This window comes from Heteronotia binoei, chromosome 13 (genome assembly GCF_032191835.1).
Source record: "Heteronotia binoei isolate CCM8104 ecotype False Entrance Well chromosome 13, APGP_CSIRO_Hbin_v1, whole genome shotgun sequence".
NCBI lineage: Eukaryota > Metazoa > Chordata > Lepidosauria > Squamata > Gekkonidae > Heteronotia > Heteronotia binoei.
The window spans coordinates 26578812-26604689 of NC_083235.1; the positions used below are offsets into that span (position 1 = coordinate 26578812).

Genomic DNA, 25878 nt, shown 5'->3' on the forward strand with positions numbered 1-25878 from the left:
AAGGTGCCAAAAGATTACTAGGGTGACTGAAATTCATTTCGTTTTTTTCATTGCGTTTAATTTCAGAGATTGTTATCTCACTTTGCTATTTGCTTGAAGTCGCTTGCAACCAAAGCATATAAAAATACAATAAAAAAGCAACTCTGTTTGGCGGGGGGGGGAGAGTAGTGAAACACTGCAGCTGTTCCTCATAATCATCAAGCTCAACAAAAGCTCATTGAACTCCAGACAAAATCAACAGTGTCATCAGAAATGGACCCAAATGCTGATTGAAATGGCATAACTGCATGCAGGGTACGAAACCTAACCAGACTTGTATAGGAAGGGGCAGAGATAGTACCATGGCAGCTGCTGCTGGAGGCAATGGTGCTATCCTTAGGAGAATGTGGAGCTATGTAGAGAATTAATTCTGTAAAGACTTCCTGTTGGCCAGGCCATGAATCTGCTGTTGCCATAACACTCTTACTTTGTGTTCCAGGATGGTCACTCTCACCTCCCAGACCTTTCTCTGCTCTCCAGCTTACTAGAAGGAGATGGTGCAGGGAAACCCACTCAGGTGAGCTGATGTGTGTGCTTGTGTGTGTGAAGTTGTCTCACATTAGTATGTGAAATGGGCCTCTTATCTCTCTTCTCCCTGGGGCAAAGTGGTCTTCTGGCACCTCAGAGCATGGTAGACAGCTATTTGTGGGGTAGCTCAATGCTCAGTGGAGTATTCTGATTCCTAGATGAATGGAAGGAACAGATAGTAAAGGAGTTACTTCCTTTGAAGCTGGACACATCGGTGTCCAGCACCAGAACTCTGGAACACCCTCCCAGAAGCTATAAGGGCCCTGCGGGATTTGTCGGCGTTCCGCAGGGCCTGTAAGACCAAACTATTTAAACAGGCTTTTCTGGTTGATTGAAAATGGGCTGCCACCGGACATCCTACAGAAGCTGGCGATCATAGTCAGAAGCCAATACCGCCAGACTGGACTGAGACAGCGCAAATAGTTTTTAAATTGATAAGTAAATTATGGTTTTATATGTTTTACTGAATTGATTGTTTTTATGATGTTGTAAGCCGCCCTGAGTCCGCTTGCGGAGAGGGCGGGATATAAATGTAAAGTAATAAATAAATAAATAAATAAATAAATAAATAATCAAACTTTACTCAAGAATGGCTGTTGGCCTTTCTTTCCCTTTATCTACATGGTGTCAGCAGCGGGATACTTTTTAGAGTCATATCTGTTTATTTTGTTTACTTCATTTATATACCACTTTCTCCCCAACAAGGACCCAAAGATGCTTACAACATACTCTCTTTCTCCATTTTATATGCACAAGAATCCATTTTATATTCACAAGCTAAGAGAACATGACCGGACCCAAGGTCATCCTGAAAGCTTCCATACCAAAGAGGGGATTTGAACCTGGATGTCCCAGATCCTAATCTGCTGTGCCACAGATATCAAATGTAGGGTCTTCAGGAAAGAACTGCCCCATCCAGGGCTCTTATATGGCCCGTGAGCAACTGATCATTTATTGCCAGATGACAGATTCCTTTATTGCAAGATGACAGAAGCTGTGCATTTTGTCCCTGTATACTGTCCCAGTGCTAAGAAGTAATGGGCGGTTTTAGAATGGATAAAAGAAAGTACTGCTTCACCCAAAAAGCAAATGACACATGGAATTCACTGCCACAGGAAGTGGTGATGGCTACTAGTGTAGACAGCTTCAAGAAGGGATTGGATAAACATATGGAGCAGGGGTCCATCAGTGGCTATTAGCCACAGGGTATTGATGGAACTCTCTGTCTGGGGCAGTGATGTTCTGTATTCTTGGTGTTTGAGGGGCAACAGTGCGAGGGCTTCTAGTGCCCTGGCCCTACTGGTGGACCTCCTGATGGCACCTGGGTTTTTTTAGCCATTGTGTGTCACTGAGTGTTGGGCTGGATGGGCCATTGGTCTGATCCAACATGGTTTCCCTTATGCTCTGTTCTTACGTAGTAGAAGTGGGATAGTGGGTATCAGGGAAATACTTAAAGGAAATACTGAAAGAGTGTTAACATTTTTAAGCAAGTTTGCATTTTGAATAAAAAAAATAATCCCATTAATTAGGTTTGGCTGTGGTCTTTGTAAAGTTTATATCTCCTGCACCTGGCGTTACATTTTATGGCACCCATGGCCTGGGCCTGACAAAGTGACATTTATGTCAGATCTGGCCCTTGTAACAAATGAGTTTGGCACCTCTGCACCAGGCCATGCTGCATCTAAGGCAACAGCATCCCTAAGCCCATCTCCAGAGAAGAACTGAAATTAATTTAAGCAAATTCTTTCACACTGCTTTTTAAAAACAATGCACATTTAGGTATGCTCTTGGTTGCAGTTAGAAGAATAAGCTGTAAATTACTGGATTTGAAAATTAAATACTTACACTCTAGCACTGAACATGAAACACTTTGATTTCAGTGAGCTGGATGCACATAAATATTTAATTACTTTTAAATTTTATTAGCGAGACTTAAAATGTAAATGGTTTTAAAATTGGAGGGGGGGGGAAAGGAAAATAAGGATCTCTCAGAACGACATTTTAAAAACAACAACAGTTGAGGAAGACATGGAATTGGTGCTTAGCAGCTTAATGCTAGCCAAAAATATACCTAGTGACAAAACTGAAAGTACCAGCTGCTCCAAAAGAACTTGATTTTTTTAGAGTGGCAAAGTTAATGAAACTGACTAATTAGTTATGAATCAGAAACAGAAGGAGGATTTCAAATAAAGATGAAAGCTAATGGATGCTGATTTTAAAATGTAGAAATTAATATAAGGGTTACCAAGAGATATCCCATGATTTCTTTATACCTCCATAAATTAACTGTGATTAGTTTGGGTATTTTCCCCAGGGTAAATATGATACGGTACATATAACATGCTTATTTCTCTTGAGTATTACAGTGGCCTGTAAATACTCTCAATAAACAACTGTCTTTTTAAAATCTAGTTTACAGGAAATGTAAATTAGTTTTAACAGTAGTTAACAAAAAATTAAAAGGAAAAAATTGAACATTTGAAATGGTGCTTTCAGATTTTCTTTAAAAGTAGATTGATTTTGAATCCCATCTGCAGTCCAGTTATTCAGTTCTATTTTAGTCTCTTCTTTGTGTGATGATTTCAAGAGCAAAATGGCTGCCAGAGAGACTGGAGATATGTTTCTGGATCTGTGACTGAAAAATACCCTCTGGGCCTCTTCCCTCTCCTGATCCATGGGAGCCTTGGAGGAATAGTACAAAGCTCCATTTAGCTCTTCTTAATCCAGCCAATCAAGGGGATCTGATGCATCTCCCAGGCCCTACTGCCCCTTTCTCACCATCACCACCTACTGTTGAATGTTCTGAGCCATAAGAAGTCATGGTTTCTTTCCTTTCCCTCATGGCAGGTCCCTGACCCCTCTCCACTCCCCAGCGACCACCAGACCCCGAAGCCCCCCTCAGAAGCCCCTCTGCAGCCCCTCGCCTCTGAGGAACAGGAAGAGGAGGAGAGGCGCAGTGCCTTAGAAAAGAGTATGTAAGTGATTTCCCTTGGTGACCTGGTTTACGGGCTTGACAGGAGAAAAGGGCAGGGTGGGATAACAGGGAGAAATGCTGCCCCTTCCACCTCAGAACTTCTTGCCAGGCACTGCTGGGGAAACACAGAAGTTCAGACTTGGCAAAGGTCAAGGCCAATCTGGAGTGGTTCACACATGTAGTAGTTCATTGGGTTGTCAACTCTGGATTAGGAAATATATGGAGATTTGAGGGTAGAGCCTGAGAGAGTGGGGTTTAAGGAGGGGAAGTCGCTGGGTTGGGGATAATCCTATGCAGTTCACCTTCCAAAGCAGCTATTTTTCTCCAGGAGAAGTGGGACAGACGTTTTAAATTAATAAATAAGCTATTTATGTTCTCTGGAGATCAGTCATAGTTCTATGAGATCTCCAGCCCCCATGTGGAATTTGGCAACCCTACAACTGGGTAGGTCCAATGCACAGACAACTTGTGTGCCCTCACGTATGTAACCTACAATAGGTTACCTCAGGACACCTTTTCTTCCCCCAAGTCTGCATACGTGCTGTGGGAAACCAGGACTGGCACTTATCCGCTTTGTGTGTAGTGGGGATGTCCTATAGCTTACTTGGGTTGCCAAATCTGGGTTGGAAAATTCTTGGGGATTTGGGGCTAAATCCCGGGGAGGGTGGGGTTCAGTGAAAGGAGGGACTTCAGGGATTAATGAACATATGAAGCTGCCTTATACTGAATCAGACCTGTGGTCCATCAAAGTCAGTATTATCTTCTCAGACTGGCAGCGGCTCTCCAGGGTCTCAAGCTGAGGTTTTTCACACCTAATTGCCTGGACCCTTTTTTGGAGATGCCAGGGATTGAACCTGGGACCTTCTGCTTCCCAAGCAGATGCTCTACCACTGAGCCACCGTCCCTCCCCTATATAATGTCTATCCTCCAAAGCAGCCACTTTCTTCATGGGAACAGATCTCTGTTGTCTAGAGATCATGTGTAACTCTAGGAGAACTCTGGGCCCCAACTGGAGGCTGGCAAACCTAATTGGCTACCCATAAGTTATTATACCACTTATATCTGTAATATTTAAAGGTTCCAGACATGGAGCCATGCAAAGGGTCTATGCTGAGTAGGCCCTGCTGTATCTTTCTAGTTGGGAAGTGGGTATACAGAATGGGGTGACGGGAAGAAAATGGGGGGAGGAGCAGGGAATATTTAAGGAAGTACCCTCCCCTCAGACGCTGCTACTTCCTCTTGTCTGCAGGTTTGTTCTCAGGGAGTTGATTGAGACTGAGAAGATGTACGTGGAGGACCTGGGCCAGATTGTGGAGGTGCCGACACCCTCTTCATTTTAGGCATTGATTCCCCTATTCCTAGCAGGGCCAGCTGTAAATGATTGTGAGTCTCACTGCGAGAAATTTGCCCTTTCCCCCAGCGAGGGTGCATTGTACTCTCATTCATTCCTATGTTTCCTAATGCACGTAGTGATGAACACATGGGGAGGGGAAAGGTTAGCGATCCGTTCATCTGACGCTTCAAGTGTCCGTAAACCACAGGTAACTGCATGATCTTGAGTGGTGCTGGCCATGTCTACCTGTCTTTTTCTTTGGCAGTTGTGTCAGTGGTACTGTGCGCCCTTTTAAGGAGAAGCAAGAGCCACGTCCCCTCTGAGGATTAGTTGCATTTCATTTCATTTCTTTCTTATTTATGTTAATTTGTATTCCACCCTTTCCCACGAGTGGGCTCAGGGTGGATAACAACAAAAGTTAAAACAACTAAAAACTACAAGCTAAAACCATGGGATACAATAAAGCAAACAACATATATGTCACAGGCGATGGTTTCCAATCGGGCACATTATATATATCAATACAACAGTAGGCCCAGAGATGTAATAATAGATTAAGATAAGATTAAAATAATATAGCATTATGACAGGCAAGGGAGGCCAAGCAGATGGAAATAAGAATGCCTGCTGCCTCAACAGAAGGCCCGGGGGAATAGCTCCGTCTTGCAGACCCTACGAAATGGCATTACTTCAGGTAGGGCCCGGATCTCCACAGGGAGCTGATTTCACCAGGCCAGGGCCAAGGCCGAAAAGGCCCTGTCCCTGGTTGAGGCAAGTGGAATGTCCTTCAGGCCAGGGATGGTCAGGAGATGCTGCGAAGCATCTTACCTCCTGGCTTCTCTTTTGGGCCCCAAAGTTCTTGTCTCTCTGCCCCTTTTCATATGCTGCTGTCCTAAAGCACTGGTCTCAGCAGAACTGCATAATTAGCTGGCTTCCACATTAGGATTTTCCAGGTCTGCCCTGACCACCAGTGGGAGACAGGTAGGGTTGCCAGCTCCAGGTCAGAGAACTCCTGGAGATTTGGAGGTGGAGCATGGGGAGGACAGAGACCTGGGTGAGGCACGATGCCACCCACCAAAGCATCCATTTTTTCCAGGGGAACTCATCTCTGTAGTCCAGAGATGAGCTGTAATTCCAGGAGATCTCCAGACCCCACCTGGAGGCTAGCAAACCCAAGAGTTCCGCAGAACAAAGGAAATACCAACCGTGAGATGATGTTTCTGCTACTTGGGACTGCAGGAAGTCTTTTCATGACAGACTTGGAATCATTTACATGAACTTTATGAAACTATTGATTGTTAACCTTATATTGTAATGGTTTGTTGTTGCACTTTAAGAAATGGTTGCACTTTAGGAAATTATAAATTATATCCTTGTAGTAATTGCCCACCCTGAGGCTGGCATCCCTATTCCACATTCATGAAATTTTGCATGGAGTGCAGTTAAGAACAATATTTGAACTCCTCTAATATGTTTCAGGGTTGTTGTTGTTTTAATTAAAACCATCTTTTTAGTTCTTACGGTTATTGAAAACATGCTTGTAAATGATGGGCACAGAAGGTTCCAGTTTTTGCACAAAAGAATATTTTTGCCTTATGTGGGTACCTTCCCTTTTCTCATATTTTCCAGTGGTATTCTATATCTCTTTTTCCTTAATGCCACCCAAAAGAATGTAAGACCCTTACAGAATTGCCTTGCTGGTCATGTTAGAGGCCTAAGTAGCCCAACTCTGTTGTTGCTTCCAATGACTTCCAGATGTCTTCACAAGCTGAAAGGCCCTAAAGTTCGTTTCCATTTAGATTTTTCCTGTAACATCTTACACATACACACACACAAGCCATATATGTTCCAAAGCTTTTTCTTTTATACAAGTTTTATTAATATTATAGTAAAAAAGATAGGGAAAAGGGGCAACAGAAGGAGAAGGAATAAGAATAAACATAGAAACATAGAAAAGTTACATTCTGCAGTTCATAATACCATAAAAACACTAATTCAGAATACCTTAAAAATAAGCGAAAAATACTGTAAGTCATATTATATATACATCTATATCTGTCATAACACAAAGAAGAAGAAAAAGCTTTTTAAAAGCTAGCAGCCACCACCCCATCTTGTGGCCATGAATCCCATGAGCTAATCATGCTCTAAGAAACACTTACTGTTTTTATAGCAGACTCGCTGCCAATCCATTTTATTGTATGACCCCAAGTTCTAGTGTTTTGAGAATGATTTCTTTTTCCATTTCATTCTTTCCACACCATAGTTTTATAAACCTCAGTCTTGTTGCCCTTTAAGTCATTCCCCCCTCCTAACTAAAATCTCCCAATAGCTTAGGCTTTTCCTTGTAAGGATGATGCTCCAAATCTACATATGCCCTTTTCAGTCTCCAGCCCTTGGATATCCTTTGCTGAGATGCGGCAGCTGTCTCTAGAAGTACTGTAAATAAACATTAGCCTGACCTCAGTGGATATGTATAGGGTTAGTCTTTTTCTTAATACTTTCTGATACTCGGGGTCTTTTTTGTAGCAGGAACTCCTTTGCATATTAGGCCACGCACCCCTGATACAGCCAATCCTCCAAGAGCTTACAGTAGGCCCTGTAATAAAGGCCCTGTAAGCTCTTGCAGGATTGGCTACATCAGGGGTATGTGGCCTAATATTGCAAAGGAGTTCCTGCTCCAAAAAAAGCCCTGCTGATACTGAGTTAACTCTTCTGGTTATGACCCCTGAGATCACTATCCTGAATGACTTCAGAACAAAATTCAAGTCCAGGGGCTCCTTTAAGACTAACAGAATTTCATTCAAGGTATACTCTTTTGTATGCATGCACACTTCTTCAGATACACTGAAATGGAAGGTACCAGTTCATACATTTAGGTAGAGAGTGAGCAGCAAATTAACCTGCAGCATAATGAAGATAACAGATGCAAGGACCAACTAGGAATAACAAGCTTAGTTTATATAGTCACCATCTGTTTGGATTTAATTCCAGGGAAAAGCATAGTGAAGGAAATAATAAATTAATAAGGAAATAAATCAAAATTGGAGATTGATGTGTAAATGTACCCTTCTTAATTGCGGAATGCTGAAAGTAATCAGCTTAGAACCTGTTGTTATGCTCCATCCATCTCTCAAGCACAGAGGTAACTAATAGCATCTTTTTCTTTAAAGTGGGGTGATTGGTTGTGCAGTGTTATGTCTCCTCTGTCACTAGCCCAGAGAAATACATTCCAATCTACCATTCCAAATTACATTACATTCTACTATTCATTACATTACAATCCCTATTCCAATCTACCATTCCAAATAAGTAATACGATAAAAAAAACAGGATATAAAGCTTTTGTCGGTGAGAATACAGATGTAAAGACTGAATGAGATTAGCATATGTAATGAGATAAGACTGAATGACTTCAGTCAGTTTGGACCTCATCTGTGTGTCTGTGAATTTAAGATTCCTGTCCCAGTGGGCGTCACTTTGACAGTTAGCCTTCATGAATTACAGCTATCATTCTGTTGCAGAGATGCACAGTATGGCATTTCCCACAATCTGCTTGAGATTTTCTTTACCCTGAGTAATTTAATGTCATCTACTAACTCTGCCACTCCAATATTCACCTGTGATGCCGCATAATTTATGAACAAGTTAAACAGCACAGGGTTCCATCCCTGGGAAGCTCCGTGGTTTACTTTCCTCCACTGTGAAAACTGTGTATGTATCTCTTCCCTTTACTTCCCATCTTTTGATCAGTTCCTAGGCAGAGCCATTCTTCCATTCAGTGACTGCTAAATTACCTTTTTTTCGTTGCTAAATGCTTTTTAAAGAGCCAAGTATACACTGTCCACTGTGTCAGCTGTACCTCACAGAACTCTAAAAGGCTTGGCAAAAGCCTTGCTTCCTCAGCAAGGCTCGTTCTTCTATATGTTTAACCATCCTTTTATCCCATGAGTGCTAAATTACTCTCTGGTGGGAGATTTTGTTAAATGCTTTTTGAAAAGCCAGGTATACAGTGTCAATTGAATCACTCATACCTTGCAGAACTCTAAAAGGTTGGTGAGGCAGAACTTCCCTCAACAAAAGCCTTGCTAATTCTTCCTCAGCAAGGCTTGTTCTTCTTTATGTTTAACCATTATAGCTTTAATATTACTTTTCATCCGTGTACCAAGAACAGGGCCTGTAAACTTCCTGAATCTCCCCACATGCCTTAAAAAAAATGAGTGCAATGTTGGCCACTTGCCAAGTTGTCTGGTAAGGAAAAGGATTGCAGTGATGTTATCAATTCAGTTCCGCAGTCCTCATCTGTTCTATAAAAACTTTTGGGTGAATGCCATCTGGACCTAGTGACGTGTTCCTTTTTATGTTGTTAAACGACACTGATTCAGGCATGGGTATCCATCTCACTAGCATCTTCAAACAGACCCTGTCTTTTCACTGTAGTTTCATTATATCTCCTAATGGCTCTTCTGTCTGACTTTCTCATGTAATAGCCCCTCTTTTAATTTGGTTGGTTTCATCCTCCTGGTATACTGAAAGAAACTTTTAATAAGGGTAGTTTGCTCTTTTTTTTTTTTAAAGGAAAAGTAGACTTTTTTAGCCATTTGTACTTTAGATTCCTTTTTGCCTTGCCATATTGCAGGTCTATATTTGGTTTGCCAGAATTTGTGCTCTTTTTATTTTCTCCACTTGGACGAGGCTTCCGCCTTTTTTAAATGAAAGTCATCTTGCCTTTTATAGCTTTCTCCTCTCTGCTGTTTAACTCCGTTGGCTTACTGCTGAGCTTGTTTGTGCCTCCTCTAATCTGCGTTGTACTTGGAACGTCTGCAGTTGCATATTTATATGTTTCAAATGGTCTCTTAAGCCTCCCTTATTGCATTTTGGTAGTTCGAGCATACATTTTAACCGCAAATCAAACCTTTGGGGTAAACTTAAGCCTTCTCTGATCATTGTGGTACAAGCTGCCAAGCCATGGCAACTTGGGGAGAAACTCCAATACTACAGACCCATAGCCAGAAGTATGTTATGTTGAGGCTGAAAGGCGGGCAGTTTAAGCTTCAATAAAAGTACACATACATGATGCTTCCTTATAGTGAATCAGACTATAAGTCCACCGAAGTCAGTATTGTCTACATCAGGGGTGGCCAAACTTACTTAATGTAAGAGCTACACAGAATAAACGTCAAATGTTTGAGAGCCACAAGACATGAACATCAAATGTTTGAGAGTTGCAAGGCAGGGAGGGAGGCAAATAGATGAGGGAGGGGAGAGAGAGGTAGAAAGAAAGCAACTTTAACTTTCAAAGCATTCTCCAAGCTGCCATCTGGCTTAGCTTGGAGAAGCAATTTAAAGAGGGAAATGCCTTCCCCAAGCTGTCCGACATGGCGGTGGAGACTTTGAGGGCCACACAATATGTGTGAAAGAGCCACGTGTGGCTCCTGAGCCGCAGTTTGGCCACCCTTAGTCCCCATAGTCTGGCAGCAGCTCCCCAATGTCTCAGGCAAAAAGGTCTTTCAAATCATCTCTTGCCCAGCCCCTTTTAACTGGAGATGGCAGGGATTGAGCCTGGTGCCTTCTGCATGCCAAGCAGATGCTCTAGCCCTGATCCACAGCCCCTCCCCGATATTATCTAATACACTCCTATCAAATTACTTAATGTGGGGTTTTTTAGCAAAATGACCAAAATGGCTGTAGAGCACCCACTCCTACGTTTTTGAGCTAGAAAATGGAGTCCCTCGCCAGTTTGTTCTGAAGCCAACAAGACTGATGCCCACACTGCTAGCCTGTGAAAGAAAGGCAGTCGCAAAGGTTTGTTTTAGTGCAGAAGCGCCACTTGCTTCATGGCTCGATCCAAGAGCAATGGAAGGAAATGTTGCTGGTCAGGTGGGAGCAGGTGAATGCCTTCTTACTTAAAGCACTGGGGGAAATAACAGGCTTCATGCTTCTCCTAATACTGCATGTAGTATTCAATAGTAAGTGAAATGATCAGGGACTTGAGGTTTTAGTCCTTGTTGTTGTCGTTCTTTGTCCTTTTTTGAATGCTTCTGAAAATTTAACAAAGGGGCTTGGAATATCCCTAGAGCACGCAGTCTTTTCTCTCTTCCTTGTCTCCCACCCTTAGCTACAGCCCTGCAATTCCACGGTTCAGAATACAACAAAATAAATCATTTTACATTGGTTTTGCATAACGCATTCTGGATGGAAGAGCTGGAATTCTTTAGTGCAGTCGTTTGGTTTTATGGCATATAAAGCAAGCAGCCCTTCTTTAGGCTCTACAGATCAGGGTTTTCAACTGTTTCAACCTTCAGGGAAACCGTCCAGGGATTAGTCAGTTCAGCCTGTGTGTGTTTCAGGGGGTATACAACATCTCAGTTCACACTGGGTGCTGTTCCCTATCACCTGGATGGGCTGTGAATACACCACGGTGTGTCCAAAAGGTCCCATGCAGCTATGCATTGCCAGGGGGGTGCATGGGTTGATGGTTAGTGAAGGAAGGGCAAGGAGTTTGACTAGCCGCCTGTGAATCAATGCATATAAGATTGATAATGTCATAGAATCATAGAATCATAGAGTTGGAAGGGACCTCCAGGGTCATCTAGCCCAACCCCCTGCACAATGCAGGAAACTCACAAACACCTCCCCCTGAATTCACAGGATCCTCATTGCTGTCAGATGGCCCTCTAGCCTCTGTTTAAAAACCTCCAAGGAAGGAGAGCCCACCACCTCCTGAGGATCAACTCCCTTCAGAGATTCGTATCTATGTGACCTGTGCTTTTTAATGCCATTTTTGTGCCATTTGCGAGACTGGTTGTGTGTGGTGTGGTTCTTGGACTTGGCCATAGCTTAAACCTCTCCTCAGTGGCTTTTACTTCCTGCACCCGGGACCCCTCAAGAAGGATGGCTCCTTAAAGGTGCCATTGGACTCAAACTTCATTGTGCCGCTTCAGACCAGCATGGCTACCCACATGAATAAATATATGAGAGATAGGGTTGCCTTCTCTGGGTTGGGAAATACCTGGAGATTTTGCGGTGGGGCATGAAGAGGGTGGGGAGGGACTTCAGCGGGATCAAGCCATGGAATCCAGCTTCCAAAGTGGCCATTTTCTCCAGGGGAACTGATCTCTGTTACCTGGAGATCAGTTGTAATCCCCGGAAATCTCCAGCCGCCTGGAGGCTGGCAACCCTTAAAAAAGGATGGCTTGCGTTAGAGCCATTTAGGTAGACTTTTTAGGCTAAGTAGGGTTATTATAAAGCGAGGTAGTTAGGAAAGTTTAGGGTTATCATGTGTGTTGGAACTCGATACATTTCTTGAAATAAAGTTTGCTCATTAATTTTATGAATGCCATGTCCTCAGCGGTTCTGCTGTGTCCTCAATAGTTCTGCTGAAACCAAAGATTAATAGTTTCAGGGGTAATGCTCACGCTAGTTGGCCTTGGTTACGAAACAGGGGCTTAACGAAATGTGGATCCTGTGTGATGCTGGCAGTCGCGTAGTTTGTGCGCAGCAGGGAAACAGATGGTACTTCAGTGAGGTAAATGTCATGCCGAGGAACCCTCGTAGCTTCCGAGGAGCCAGATACAATTTGAAAACCGTGGGTAATGCCATGGTTAACGAGTATACCGTTTCACCCAGGGGCGGAATTCTAGTAGGAGTGCCTTTGCATATTAGGCTACACACCCCGATGTAGCCAATCCTCCAAGAGCTTACAAAAAAGAGCCTTGTTAGCCCTTGGAGGGTTGGCTACATCACGAGTGTGTGACCTAATATGCAAAGGAGCTCCTGCTAGAATTCCCCCCCTGGTTTCACCCCTCCACTGCATTGTACTGAGTTCCTTTCCCTCTGCTGCACTTCTCCCTCTACTTAGTGACCAAGTTCAGAATCCAAAGATGCCAGCAGCTCTCTTCCTCCCCAACCGTTCGCTTCCCAGTGCCTCAAAGGACTCAAAAGAGTGAGCAGTGTGGCTCCTATAGCCTACTCTTCTTGGTTTCTGCAGGGCTACATGGCAACCATGAAGGCCCGTGGCATCCCCGAGGGTATGAAGGGCAAGGACAAGATAATCTTCGGGAATATCCACCAGATCTACGACTGGCACAAAGAGTGAGTGGGTGAGCACCCACACCTGGGTGCGGGACATGCAGCGATTATTAGATCCTAGGATGGGGTCCTTCCGGGGGGGGGGGGTGGTGCTTCCTTCTGAGTGAGTGGTTGGGGTTGACGATGGATGCTTCTTGGATTACCTGACCTAGGGACCCTGTAAAACTAGGTGGGCAGGAGTGAACAACTGAGGGGACCCTCGTCAAGGAGATCAGTGGATAATTGTACCCTCTTCTCCATCCTCATTGTCCAGTCCTGGGAGAAATGATCAGGGCTTTCTTTGTAGCAGGAATTCCTTTGCATATTAGGCCACATACCCCTGATGCAGCCAATCCTCCAAAACTTTACAGGGCACTTTGTACAGGACCTACTGTAAGCTCTTGGAGGATTGATTACATCAAGGGTGTGTGGCTAATATGCAAAGGAGTTCCTGCTATAAAAAAAAGCCCTGGAAATGATAGTATGTTTGAGGCATCCCTGAGAAGTATTTGGAGTCGGACCAACCTGGGATAAAGTACGGGAAGGAGAACAAGATAACATTCCCTGTGGATCTCATGCCTTTCTCATCCCTGCCTTCCAGTTACTTCCTCAAACAGCTGGAGAAGTGCCTGGAGGACCCGGATCTTCTGGCCGAGCTATTCATAAAGCACGTGAGTCCTTTGTCATAGCCTGAGGGTCCCCAAGGTTTTTTTTTTCAGCCCGTGGGCACCTTTGGAAGTCTGACACAGGGTGATGAGGCACGATCACAAAATGGCTGTTACAGGATGTGGAGCCTACCACAAAATGTCAGGGAGCCAGGTTCTGTACAACTCTGATAGTACCTCTTCAGCATTTCAGGCAGAAGCTCAGTTCCGTTCTGTTCCGTTCAGTTTATTATTACAGTCATTGACCAGAACATTTTAGTCATCTTGAATAACCTTAAAAGTACCTTATAAAAAGTCCCACAAAGAATCTGCATGTTAAAGTTTGATGACTTGAGAGGTTATAACAGTAAAAGAAGAATTTAAAAGATTATTATTTAATCCTTTAAACCATTTTCAAAAGTCACTTTAAAATTTGTTAAAAGATTTACAGTTTGTCTTGCCTGTTTAACAGGATCTCTTTTAATCTGCAGAACCAATCAGAAGGCCTGCTGGGCAAAAGCTCCACCTAGCCCCACCCACTTTCTAATGGCACTTGGTGGGCACTACTAGACACCCACAGGCATCACACTGGGGTCCCCCGTCATAGCCCAATAAAGGGTGGGAAAGTTGCCAAGCTGGTCTAGGATGGCTAAATAGAATGTTCATATTCCAAAACATCTTAACCATTGAATGCTAGATGTTGGGAACAAACCATAAGGCAGTGTGGCAGCGTCTACTGATCAGAAACTAATTTTGCCACCCTTGTTTTATTTTGGCCTAGAAAAATGGTGAGTTAAAAATCATGCTTGGCGTTCGCAGCTGTTGTGCTTATTTCGTATGAGATGCGTGTCTCTTGGTACAAAGCTCACCCAGTCAGCATGAAGAGGTGAACTTTATCTAAGAGCTTTTCTGCATTCTCATTTTACTCTCCATGAAATTTCTGTGTCTTCAAGATCCACACCCTCCATTCTGCATGTGTTTTGCTCCTTCTAGTGGTTTATGTGATATCAAACAGCTTTATTTCCAGCTTATCTGAAAGCTGCTTCAGGGAGATAGTGGAAATAAAGCTGTTTGAGATTGAATTGGCCACTAGAGGGAGAAAAACACCTTGTGGAACATGGGTTTAAAAAAAAAAACCCTGAAGAAACAAGAACTCAACAGCAAGTAAAATGAGAATGCAGAAAAGCTCTAGGACCATTTACCAGGTCCCTGATTTGTGCTGTCTCAAGTTTTCCTCTGAAATATGTCCCTGCTGTGTTCCAGGAGCGCCGTTTGCACATGTATGTTGTTTACTGTCAGAACAAACCCAAATCTGAGCATATTGTTTCCGAGTTCATCGATACCTACTTCGAGGTAAGGGACTGTGCAGCTTTGTCAAACTTTGTTCTTTCCTTCCCATACAACTTCTGCCACATCTCTGTCCTTTTCTGACCACCTCTCCATCTCCTATGATTTTACACCCCTTTCTGAACTGTTGTAGCTGAATTCCTGGGATGGCTTATGTTCACTCGCCCAGCAGCTCCCACCGTGTGGAGAACCAGGCAGCATGTACCAGGCATGCTGTCTGGTTTGCTGTGCTACCACAACCTGGCCTAAATGTGGTTTAATCAGTTTCACACAAAACCCATGGGTTTGGCTTCTGGAATAGAAGCCAGAAGGCAAGAAGGGCTATAGGGAGCTGTAGATTTGCCCTCTGAAGCTGTGTGCCTGCGATTGGAACAAGGAGAAAGATATTTGTTTGAGCTCTAACTGTAAAGCCCTTCTCCTGAAATATCTGCTTAGCTCAGTGGAAGTGCCTCTGCTTTGCATGCTGAAGGTCCCAGGTTCCGTCTGGCCGCCTCCACTTAAAAGGATCAGGCAGTTAGATGATGTGAAAGTCCTGAGACTCTTTTGAACCACTGCCAGTCTGAATAGACAATCTTGATGGACCAGTGGACTGATTCAGTATAAGGGGACTTCAGGTATGGGTATGTGCTAAACAGGGAGGGAAAGCAGTGATGTACCTTTCTGGATTTCTGAATACCGTATGTACCTTTATGTATGTATGTACTGAATGTACCTTTCTGGTTTCTGAATACTGATCCACAACATCCTGCCCCTTGGCACCCAGTCGAGAATTCTTCCTCCTGTTCTCAGCCCTGAGCTCCTTCTTTTGACAAATTGCTGCCAGAATTTGAACCTGGGACTTCTGCATGCAAAGCAGATGCTTTACCACAGGGAAGGATTCTTCTGGCTCTGCTCTAGGAGGCAAGGAGAGTCGGGGAGATTTGGAGGTTCCTGGAAGAGCTGACGGGAACTTTAAAGGTCGGATGGTTTATCACCTGCACTGGGTTGGGTTTTTTTTTTTTTTATTAACACAGCATGTTCCCCGGTTTGTTCTCTCTTTTCCAGGAACTGAAGCAGGAACTGGGGCATCGTCTGCAACTCAATGACTTGCTCATCAAGCCAGTACAGCGGATCATGAAATACCAGCTGCTTCTCAAGGTGCTAAAATGGGGCGGGGGCGGGTGGGAGTGTTACTTTTCCAAGGTAAAGGCAAGCAGAGCGTATAGCAACCAGGCTCCCTGGCCAGGCACAGCAAACAAAGAGGAGGCTGCCAGGGCTGTTGTTTGTACTTACAGCAGTGTGTGTGTGTGTGTGTGTGGTGTTTTGTGGGGGCGGAGAGGGCAGCAAATATGTTCTTCATCTGTGTTGCATGCAGGGCGGCCAAGCCATCCAAATCTTGCAAAAGGAACAACTGTGCCCTCTGGTGGCCCTCTATCGCCACCTAATGGATAAGGATTGCACTTGCCTGAAGCTGTAGTTAGCATAAAGGGTAACTTTTGCACATTGGTGATGCTGGGAAAGTGCCATCCAATCGCAACTAATGTATGTTGACTGCATAGCCTTTTCAAGGCAAGAGGCACTCAGAGGTGGGTTTGCCATTGCCTGTCCCTGCATAGCGACCCTGGACTTCCTCTGTGGTCTACCATCCAAGTACTAACCAGGGCTGACCCAGCTTAGCTTCAGAGATCTGGTGAGAACAGGCTAATCTGGGCCATCAGTGACGAGGCAGCAGATGTGTGCCTGCCTGCATGGGAACAGGTTTGGCCATGGCAGCTGTGATGCTCAACACATGTAAGCTGTGACTTGCTTGTTCACCCACAGGACCTTTGTCCTTCCGTGGGATGACTGCTGTTCTCCATACATCCTCCTCCACTCTCTCTTTTTCCCTTCTTTGGAATTCACAAAGCGGGTGCTCCTGAGGAACGTAGCTTCAACATAGCCGCTTTAATTTTGATGACGTTTCAATTCTTTCTTCAGTTTAACGGCTCAATTATTTAGGAACCCCGCTCTACATTCTATAATCACAGCATCAGGCTTCTCACTTCAGTATGAACATCGGGCTCTTTCATTCTCAGTAAAAAAAGAATTTAAATCAAATGTATGAAGTTTTTGTTTGTGTGTGTATACCTACAACAGGGAACTGCAGCTAATCAAGAACCAGTATAAAGCCTTATCAACACTTGCAACAGACCCTGCTTAGCTTCTGAGATCTGAAGATCAGGCAATACCATGCTGCCTTTTCACCTAGCCCTTAATTTGCCATGCTGTAATTCCACTTACAGGGAATCATGGGAACTTAACACAGAACCTCCCCTGAAGTCTGAAATGACCCAGTCTACTCTACCACCTCATTCCCACTGCTGAGTGTGAAGCCTGGTCCTGTTTGCTCGCATCCATTTGTTACTTGAATTGGTTCCCATGAAACGTGCCAATTGGTTAAGGAGCAGTGAAATGTCTTTCTTCCCTCTCCCAGAAGAACCTAATTGTTTGCTTCCTCTTTTCCAGGATTTCTTGAAGTACTATGGTAAAGCCGGCAAGGACACGGGACAGCTGGAGGTAGGAGCTGAAAGTGCGAGAACCTGTTCTCATACCCTCCCCCAGCGTGTTCGGCCTGGATTGTAGAACTATCCTGTAAGGGCTATAATGGCGGTGGGGGCATGTGAAGCTGTCTGATTATCCTGTTGATAGCTGAAATTGGGTTGTATTCATTTCCCAGGGTTCCTGATATAACAGTATCATGCTCTAAATCTGGAGCCTTGAATTCAAGTCCCATGGTTCCTGCTGCAACAGTATCCACCAATCAACCTGCCCTCAGTCTGGTGTGGGTAATTCATGTCTCACTATTGCTGGTGCAACAGTATCCAGTAATCAACATGCCCTTGGTCTGGAGCTTATAATTCATGTCTCACAGTTCTTGCAACAGTATCTGTCAGTCAACATGTCCTCAGTCTGCAGCCCTGGCTCCAAGTCCAAATTTACATCTTGTGCAGGGATCCTATGTAGGTTGCTACTCTGCACACCAGCAGGGTTTATAAAAGATGAAGGCACTTGTCATCGGGGCGCTTCCCCACCATGTTTCTCTACTATCTTCAGTTTCTTTCATCCTTGCCTTTCAGAAAGCTGTGGCAGTGATGTGCTTCGTTCCCAAACGTTGCAATGACATGATGAACGTGGGTCGTCTTCAGGGCTTTGAGGTAGGCTTTGGAATTGCACTGTTTGGGTGAGATTCTTGGGTGAGACTTCTGGCTGCTGACTGACCTGGAAATCACTTCTTCAAGCCAGCCAGCAGCTTGGAGAATGCATTTAAAGTTGCTTTCTTCCCACCTCTCCCTCCCTCCATCTTCCTTCCTTCCTTCCTTCTTTCCTGTTTTACGGCTCTCAAACATCAGATGTTCATGCCTTGCAGCTCTTAAACATCTGACATTTATTCTATGTAGCTCTTAAGTAAGTTTGGCCACCCCTGCATTATAGTGTATTCTGGCCCCACCTGGAGGTTGGCAACCCTAGGACTCAACACCTAGCAATAAAGCTACTACATTTCTTTTTAAAGCAAGCAAAAAGCATTCCAGTGCAGCGAAGGTGTGGGAAATGAGGAACGCAAGGAGATACCATGTGGAATTCCCCTGTGTGGAAGCTCCATTGACGTTGTGAACATCTTTGCATGTACAGCAAGAATGAGAGCGGAATGGGAATCCATCTCCCATGTGGAAGCAAAATTACTCTGTCAAGGATAAGATTAAACTAGAACCTTTCTTGCTTAATCTTCTCCTTGACAGATTTCCCCATAGGCAGGACATGGGTTTTGATGGGGGGCAGCACTCAAAGACGCCATTCCCTTTCCATCCTGGAGGGCCACACCACGTGGTAATTATAAATCTTCATCTCTGAAACACAAGAATTGGGGTGGTTTTGTGCCTTCAGCACAGCGGAGTCATTAGGAGCTGTCCTGTTTCTCTTTCTCTCTCCAGGGAAAACTGACAGCACAGGGGAAGCTGCTGCAGCAGGACACATTTTGGGTGACGGAGCAGGCAAGCGGGATCCTGGCACGGGGCCGGGAGCGCCGCATCTTTTTCTTTGAGCAGATCATCATCCTGAGCGAGACACTGGAGCGGCGGCGGGGTCCATACGCCCCCCCAACTTACGCCTTCAAGAGCAGCATCAAGGTATTAAGACGGCTGGTGGTGGAGAATGCGGGCAGCGCTTGTACTTGGAGGCCCCTTGTGGGAAGTTTCATACTGGAGACTCTTTCCTTATACAGAAACATTTTCCAGAGTTTTCCCAGGGTGCCCATCACACCCTTCTCACCTTTTCATGAAGCAGGAATTCTCAAAGTTCATCATCATGATGCTCACAATGAAAACTTAAGAGCTTTTCTGAACCTAGTTTCAGAATGGTAACCATGCTGGTCTTCAGTAGAAGAACTAGATGAGTCCAGCAGCGTGGTAGAGACCAACAAAGATTTTCAGGGTATAAACTTTTTTTTGTATTTATGTGTGTGTGTGTGTGCCTGGAAGTCATGGCAACCCCTCCTAGAGGTGTGGAGGACATTCAGAGAAGTGGTTTGATACAGCCTGCCTCTGCCTCCCGACTGCTGGTATTCCAAGGAGATCTCCCATCCAAGTACTTGCTAGGGTCAGCCCTGCTTAGCTTCTGAGATCTGACGGGTTCAGGCTTGCCTGGGCTATCCCAAGTCAGAGCAGTGTATACGCTTTCAAAAGTCCCAAAGGGAGCTTTGACTCTTGAAAGCTTAAAGTTCGAAAATCTTGTTGATCTCTAAGGTGCTACAGGACTTGAATCTAGCTGTTCCTGAGCCTAATTACTGTATTCAGATGTGCATTTGTCCTGAGCCCTGGAACATGCAGATAAACTTGATAATCCTAAAGTAGGTTGTGAGCGAGGGCCAAACTGGATATTACATCTGACATGAGTTGGATCATGGGTGCCTGTCGCATCTCACTGTCATACAGAAGAACAGGGTATCTTAACTTAATGTGTCTGTCACAAGCAGAGGACCAGGGAAGGCCTCCTACTGGCTGCCACCACTCTGGTAAGGGTTTGTCTGGGAGAGCCCAGAGCACCCATCTGACCCGTCTTCCTTCTCAGCAAGCCCCATTTATTTGTGACCAAAGAAGCATGCAGACCCTGGAAGTATAACTACAATAAGTTTATAGTAAGTGCTTAAAAACAAACAAGCGGGCTTTAATTATTTAGTGCAGCAGCGAACAAGGAAACAGTAAAGGTGGTGCGCAGAAAAGAAAAGCCCTGACGTGACTAACTATACGTTTCCTTCCTCTAATTCCAACTGACTCATCATTCTTTGAATGAGGGAACTCTCACGACTGCAGCCTTCTCTCCTGCCCAGCCTTTCCATAGAGAACTCTCCTGACTGCAGCCTCTATAAAGAGCAGCCCTCCTTCTCTAGCTGGGCCTTTTTCTCCTTTCCAAGTCCCACCCCTCTGGTCTGCTGGGCAAGTTTTGGAGGGAAAACTGCTGTCCATCCCATCAGAAAGACAGAAGGGATCCTGGGAAATGTAGGCCTGGTTGCTACTCTAACACATGTTAGAGCATGTAGGCCATACTAGGCCTAGGATCATGACAGTGTGTGAGACTTTTCATTTTAGAAAAGAGACAACTGTGTGTGTGTGGGGGGGGGTGGACATGACAGAGAGTTATAAAATTATGCATGAGGTGGAGAGAGTTGACAAAGAGAACTTGTTTTTCCTCTCCCAAAAGACTAGAATTTAAGGGCATCTGATGTAGCTGAAGTTCAGGGCATCTTAAGAAATACTACTTTACACAGAGAGTGGTTAAAATGTGGAATTTGTTGCCAGAGAATGTAGTGATGGCTACAGGCATAAACACCTTTAAAAGGAGATTAGAGAGATTCAAGGAGGATATATCTATCAATGGCTACTAACCATGGTGACTGAGGGGAACCTCCACGTTCAGAAGCACTAAGCCTCTGAATCCCAGATCCAGGAAGCAACATCAGGGGAAGATCTTGACCTCTGTGCCCTCTTGTTGGCTGTCCAGAGGAACTGGGTGGCCACTGTGTGAGACAGGATGCTGGACTAGATGGGCAATTTGTCTGATTCAGCAGGACTTTTCTTACATTCTTCTTGCTCCGTTTTTTGAGCAGGAATGCAGTTTCGGCTGCCTTGGCATCGGGGTGTGGCCTAATATGCAAATAAGTTCCTGCTGGGCTTTTTCTACAAAAATGCCTGTGTGGAACAATGATGACATTGGGATGTGTGACCTAATATGCAAATGAGTTCCTGCTGGGCTTTTTCTACAAAAAGGAGGAGGGGCTTCCAGCTTCTCTTCTGAGGTGTTTTCTCCAGAGGAAATGTCTGGCTGTTTGCTTCTTTCTCTGATCTCATGAATCCCACGCTCCATGCCTAAATCTCCAGGAATTTCCCAACCTGGATCTGGCATCCTTCCTGGATCTGGGATCAGAGGCTTAGTGCTTCTGAACATGGAGGTTCCCCTCAGTCACCAGGTCTCTTGAGCCTCAGAGAAGATTTTTGGGGCTGCTTAGGGAAGGCAGGAAAAGATCCATTCTATCAATCCCTTCTGTGAAACTCTTTTCCAGTGGATCCAGCCCAGCACCAAGTGAAATCTCAGCAGAGGGTTATTCATATTTGCCTGCTTATAAGGACATCTGCTTAATCTGCAAAAAAGCAGGGCTTTGTTTGTAGAACAAGCCCAGGAGGAACCTATTTGCATATTAGGCCACATCCCCTGATAGCACCATTGTTTCACAGCACGGACTAATTTGCATATTTTATTTATTTATTTTATCCAAGTTATATCCTGCCCTCTCCTAACGGGCTCAAGGTGGCTTAGGCCACACCCCCTGACACCGAGCCAGCCAGAACGGCCTTCCTGTGACTTCCTGCTCAAAAAAAAAAAAGCCCTGGCAAAATGTATACAGGTTATAGAATATAGCTTTCCTTGACACAGCACAGAAACTGGATTGATGCATCGTTTTTATTTTGCTTGCCTGCTTTAGTGACCCCCTCCGAGAACTTGATAGTTCTAGAATATTAAGGAAATGAGTGTTTGAGGAGGGGATACATGGACATCCTTGTGCTGAACTGTTTGCTCAGGTGACACCTTTATTAATACCTGTTTGCCTGGTAATATTTTCCTTGTTCTAAAAAGTGATGTTTTTCAGGCCTTTGTTTCCTGATGGAGCACCTAAGGCTCAAGCATATGTTCTCTCTTAACTAGTCAACTCATTTCTGCTGTCTTTACTTAACACACTATCTGTCTCTACTCCAGGTAAGCTGTTTGGGCCTGGAGCCTTGTGTGGACAACGATCCCTGCAAATTTGCACTGATCTCTCGGGGTGCAGAACGGGGCGCCATCCGTTACGTACTGCAGGCAGCAACGCCAGAGATCGCCCAGGCCTGGGTGGCCGACATCAACCTCATCCTGGAGACACAACGTGACTTCCTCAACGGTAGGCGGCTGAAGATGGTCGCTTCCCTAACCTTGGCCCACCAGGACTGCTTCACTCCTCTCTCTGTCTGTCGACCATTACGTTACATCCAGCTTTTGTGGTAGTGGGAAGTGCTGACAGGTCACAGCCAAAAACTGGTGATCCCGTGAGACCTAAAGACAAGAGAGGGACAAAGGTTGTTTGTAGGGGTGAACATTTGGTATAAACCAAACCGAATACATGCCCGGAAAATATCTTATTGGCATTTTGGCAGTATTTATTTGGATTATAACACAGATTAGAAAATCTAATTTGGCTACTGATGGAGCTGGCCTGGAGAAAGGCCGATATTATTTGTCTTTTATTTGGGCCAGCTATGTTGCTGAGTGACATGGCGTGAAGAAGGCTGAGTGACATGGCTTGTTGAGGTGTGCTGCCAAGGCATTTTTAAAGGCCTTCTCTTCACTTAAGGAGGCTTTCCTTTCCCTTTTAAATGCCTTCCCTTCACTTGTGGAGTCGCACTATCTTGGTGGCACGCCTGCACGAGTGAACGGAAAGCATTTTTAAATGCTGAATAAATTTGGGTTTCACAATTCTTTACTCATATCTCAGTATCATACCGATATCAGGATTCTGGAATATTGGGGAATACTGATATTTTCCAGGTCCAATGGATATTTTTCGGGTCCGTCTGTTTATTTACTTCATTTATATCATGCCTTTGTCCTCAGCGTGGATCCAAAGTAGCTTGCTCTGTTCTCCTCCCCTCCATTTTACTCTCACAACAACCCCATGAGGTAGGTGAGGCTGAGAATGTGTGAGTGATCTAAAATTGTTCAACAAGTCCCATGCAGAGTGAGGGTTTAAATCTGGGCCCTCCAGATCCTAGTACAACTCTCTTATCGCTGTAACACACTGGCTGTATCTACAGGTTTGTCTGGCAAACCTGTAGCTAGATTGTCTGGCACTCTAGGCAAGGCTAACTACTGGTGCCCCCCCCTCACTGATAACATCACCCAGTCACATGGGGGGCACCCAATTCTGTGGCCCCAGAAGGCCCAGCACCCTAGGCAGTCACCTAGCTTGCCTAGTGGCAGGGCCGGCCCTGTGTATCTACTAAACAAATTGGACTCTTTCTCAGGATTCAAATATGGATTAGTACATTGTATAGCAAGAGAAACCATCTTGTGATTTGTGTATTGTTCTGTTTTGCTCTCACCTTGTTTATGTTAGAGCTTGTTCTATCACCGCTTTCCTATCTGATGAACATATGAAACTGCCTTATGCTGAATCAGACCCTTGGTCCATCAAGATCAGTACTGTCTTCTCAGACTGGCAGCAGCTCTCCAGGGTCATATTCAAAATGAGGTGTGGTTGACATAGGTGGTAGAATTCAGGACTGGAGCCACATAGATTGTATGTAGGCAAGAGGCATTTTTAAAGCACTTTCTTATATGGAAAGTAACCCACTTGTGGTTAGTTCCACTCAGGGCTTTTTCTACCAAAAATGCCCAGCAGGAACTTATTTGCATATTAGGCCACACCCCCTGACATCACCATTGTTTCACATAGGGCTTTTCTGTAGAAAAAGCCCATTAGGAACTCATTTAGGCCACACCCCTTGACACCAAGCCAGCCAGAACTGCGTTCCTGTGCATTCTGGCTATAAAAAAGCCCTGGTTCTGCTGGAGGGGGGGCGGTCAGGAAGGTATGTCTCCCCACATCTTATATGACAGCTTTACAGAAAAGGAAGGGGAGATATAGATTAGGGAAATGTTGAAATGCTCCCCCCTCCTTCTCTGCACTGCTTTTTCAAAATGCCATCCCCTCATGTCTACTATGAAGACAGCTCACCATTACACCTAGGTGTGGGGGAAGATGGTGGCGATGGAGCAGACATGCTTCTGAGAATACTGAAGGCGCTGCAAATTTATCTTTTCTTCTTTACTAAGCTTAATAGTTCATAGCTTCGCAGTCTCCCTGCTATTTTTCTCTGTCCCTCTGCTGTGTTCTTTGAATTCTTCCTGAAAGGCTGTTTTATTGCTATGGGCTATAATAATAATAATAATAATAAATTTATTTTTATATCCCGCCCTCCCCCGCCAAAGGCGGGCTCAGGGCGGCTTACAGACATGGCATTCCATGATTCAGATAAAACAATATACACAACAATTTAAATATAATCAGTTACATAAATAATTAAATAAAATAGATAAAATAGGTGCTATAAATACTATAAGTTATGATGTCCACAAGATGGCTAGGTAACTACACGTCAGTTTAGCCGGGTTCTATTTCAAAGGCAAGCTGGAAAAGAAATGTTTTGCAAGCCCTGCGGAATTGGTTCAGGTCCCGCAGGGCTCGTATCATCTCTGGAAGATGGTTCCACCATCGAGGGGCCATTACGGAGAAGGCTTGCTCCCTGGTAGTCTTCAGTCTAGCCTCTCTTGGCCCAGGGATTGTTAGCAGATTTTGAGAACTGGATCTTATCTTGCTGAGCTCCGACAGTAGTGAAACCACTTGTAAAATACTCCCATACCATTTTCGCATACTGCTTACCACGCAGTCACATTCCTGTTCTCTCCACGGCGTCCTTCGGATTTCCCACTATCTTCGCTGGAGTTACAGAAGTGTCATGGCTTTTGCATAGCAAACATAAACTGGGTTTTAGTGGTTTACATTTGCTACGCAAAATCCACGGCACTTCCTGTAACTTTGGCGCAGATAGTGGGAAATCCGACGGACGCTGCAGAGAGAACAGGAACGTGACCGAGTGGTAAGCAGTGTGCAAAAATTGTACCAGTCTTAGCAATGGGCCATGGTAAACGCCCTCACAACTTAAAAGATTCAAATGTACACCTAAGTGAGCTGAAACAAAAATTCTGTCTTGGGACTCAAACTGTTATGTGTTGCCTTCCCTGAAGATAGTTTCAGAGGGCAATCATGTTGGTCTACAGTAGAACATCTAGATTTGAAACCAGTAGCATCTTAGAGACCAAAAAGATTTTGCGGGGTATGCAGGGGTAGAATTCCAGCAGGAACTCCTTTGCATGTTAGGCCACACACCTCTGATGTAGACAATCCTCTAAGAGCTTACAAGGCTCTTTTTTGTAAGCTCTTGGAGAACTGGCTACATCAGGGGTGCGTGGCCTAATATGCAAAGGAGCTCCTGCTAGAATTCCAGTCCTGGATATAAGCTTTCAAGAGTGAAAAAGCTGATACATGACAAAGGAACTCTGACTCTCAAAAGCTATCCCTCCAAAATCTTGTTGGACTCTAAAACCTTTTTCGCACATAGCTTACCTCGCAGTCACAATCCTGTTCCCTCCGCAGCGTCTGTCGGATTTCCCACCATCTGCGCCGGAGTTACAGGAAGTGCCGCGGCTTTTGCGTAGCAAACGTAAACTGGGTTTTAGCGGATTACGTTTGCTACGCAAAAGCCGCAGCACTTCCTGTAACTTCGGCGCAGATGGTGGGAAATCCAACAAGACGCTGCGGCGGGAACAGGATTGTGACTGCG

At 44.7% G+C, this 25878-nt stretch overlaps 1 protein-coding gene across 1 annotated transcript in view; it reads left to right on the plus strand.

The window, feature by feature from the left end:
• The window catches only part of ARHGEF25 (Rho guanine nucleotide exchange factor 25), a 74442-nt gene that overhangs the window by 44347 nt on the left and 4217 nt on the right, over window positions 1-25878 (plus strand). The window contains exons 3-13 of the mRNA XM_060252756.1: window positions 479-556; window positions 3415-3542; window positions 4791-4857; window positions 12865-12968; window positions 13546-13615; window positions 14852-14941; window positions 15980-16072; window positions 17420-17470; window positions 18031-18108; window positions 18883-19077; window positions 22199-22379. Of these exons, the coding sequence (XP_060108739.1) occupies window positions 479-556; window positions 3415-3542; window positions 4791-4857; window positions 12865-12968; window positions 13546-13615; window positions 14852-14941; window positions 15980-16072; window positions 17420-17470; window positions 18031-18108; window positions 18883-19077; window positions 22199-22379 (1135 nt within the window). The remainder of the gene's footprint in view (window positions 1-478; window positions 557-3414; window positions 3543-4790; window positions 4858-12864; window positions 12969-13545; window positions 13616-14851; window positions 14942-15979; window positions 16073-17419; window positions 17471-18030; window positions 18109-18882; window positions 19078-22198; window positions 22380-25878) is intronic.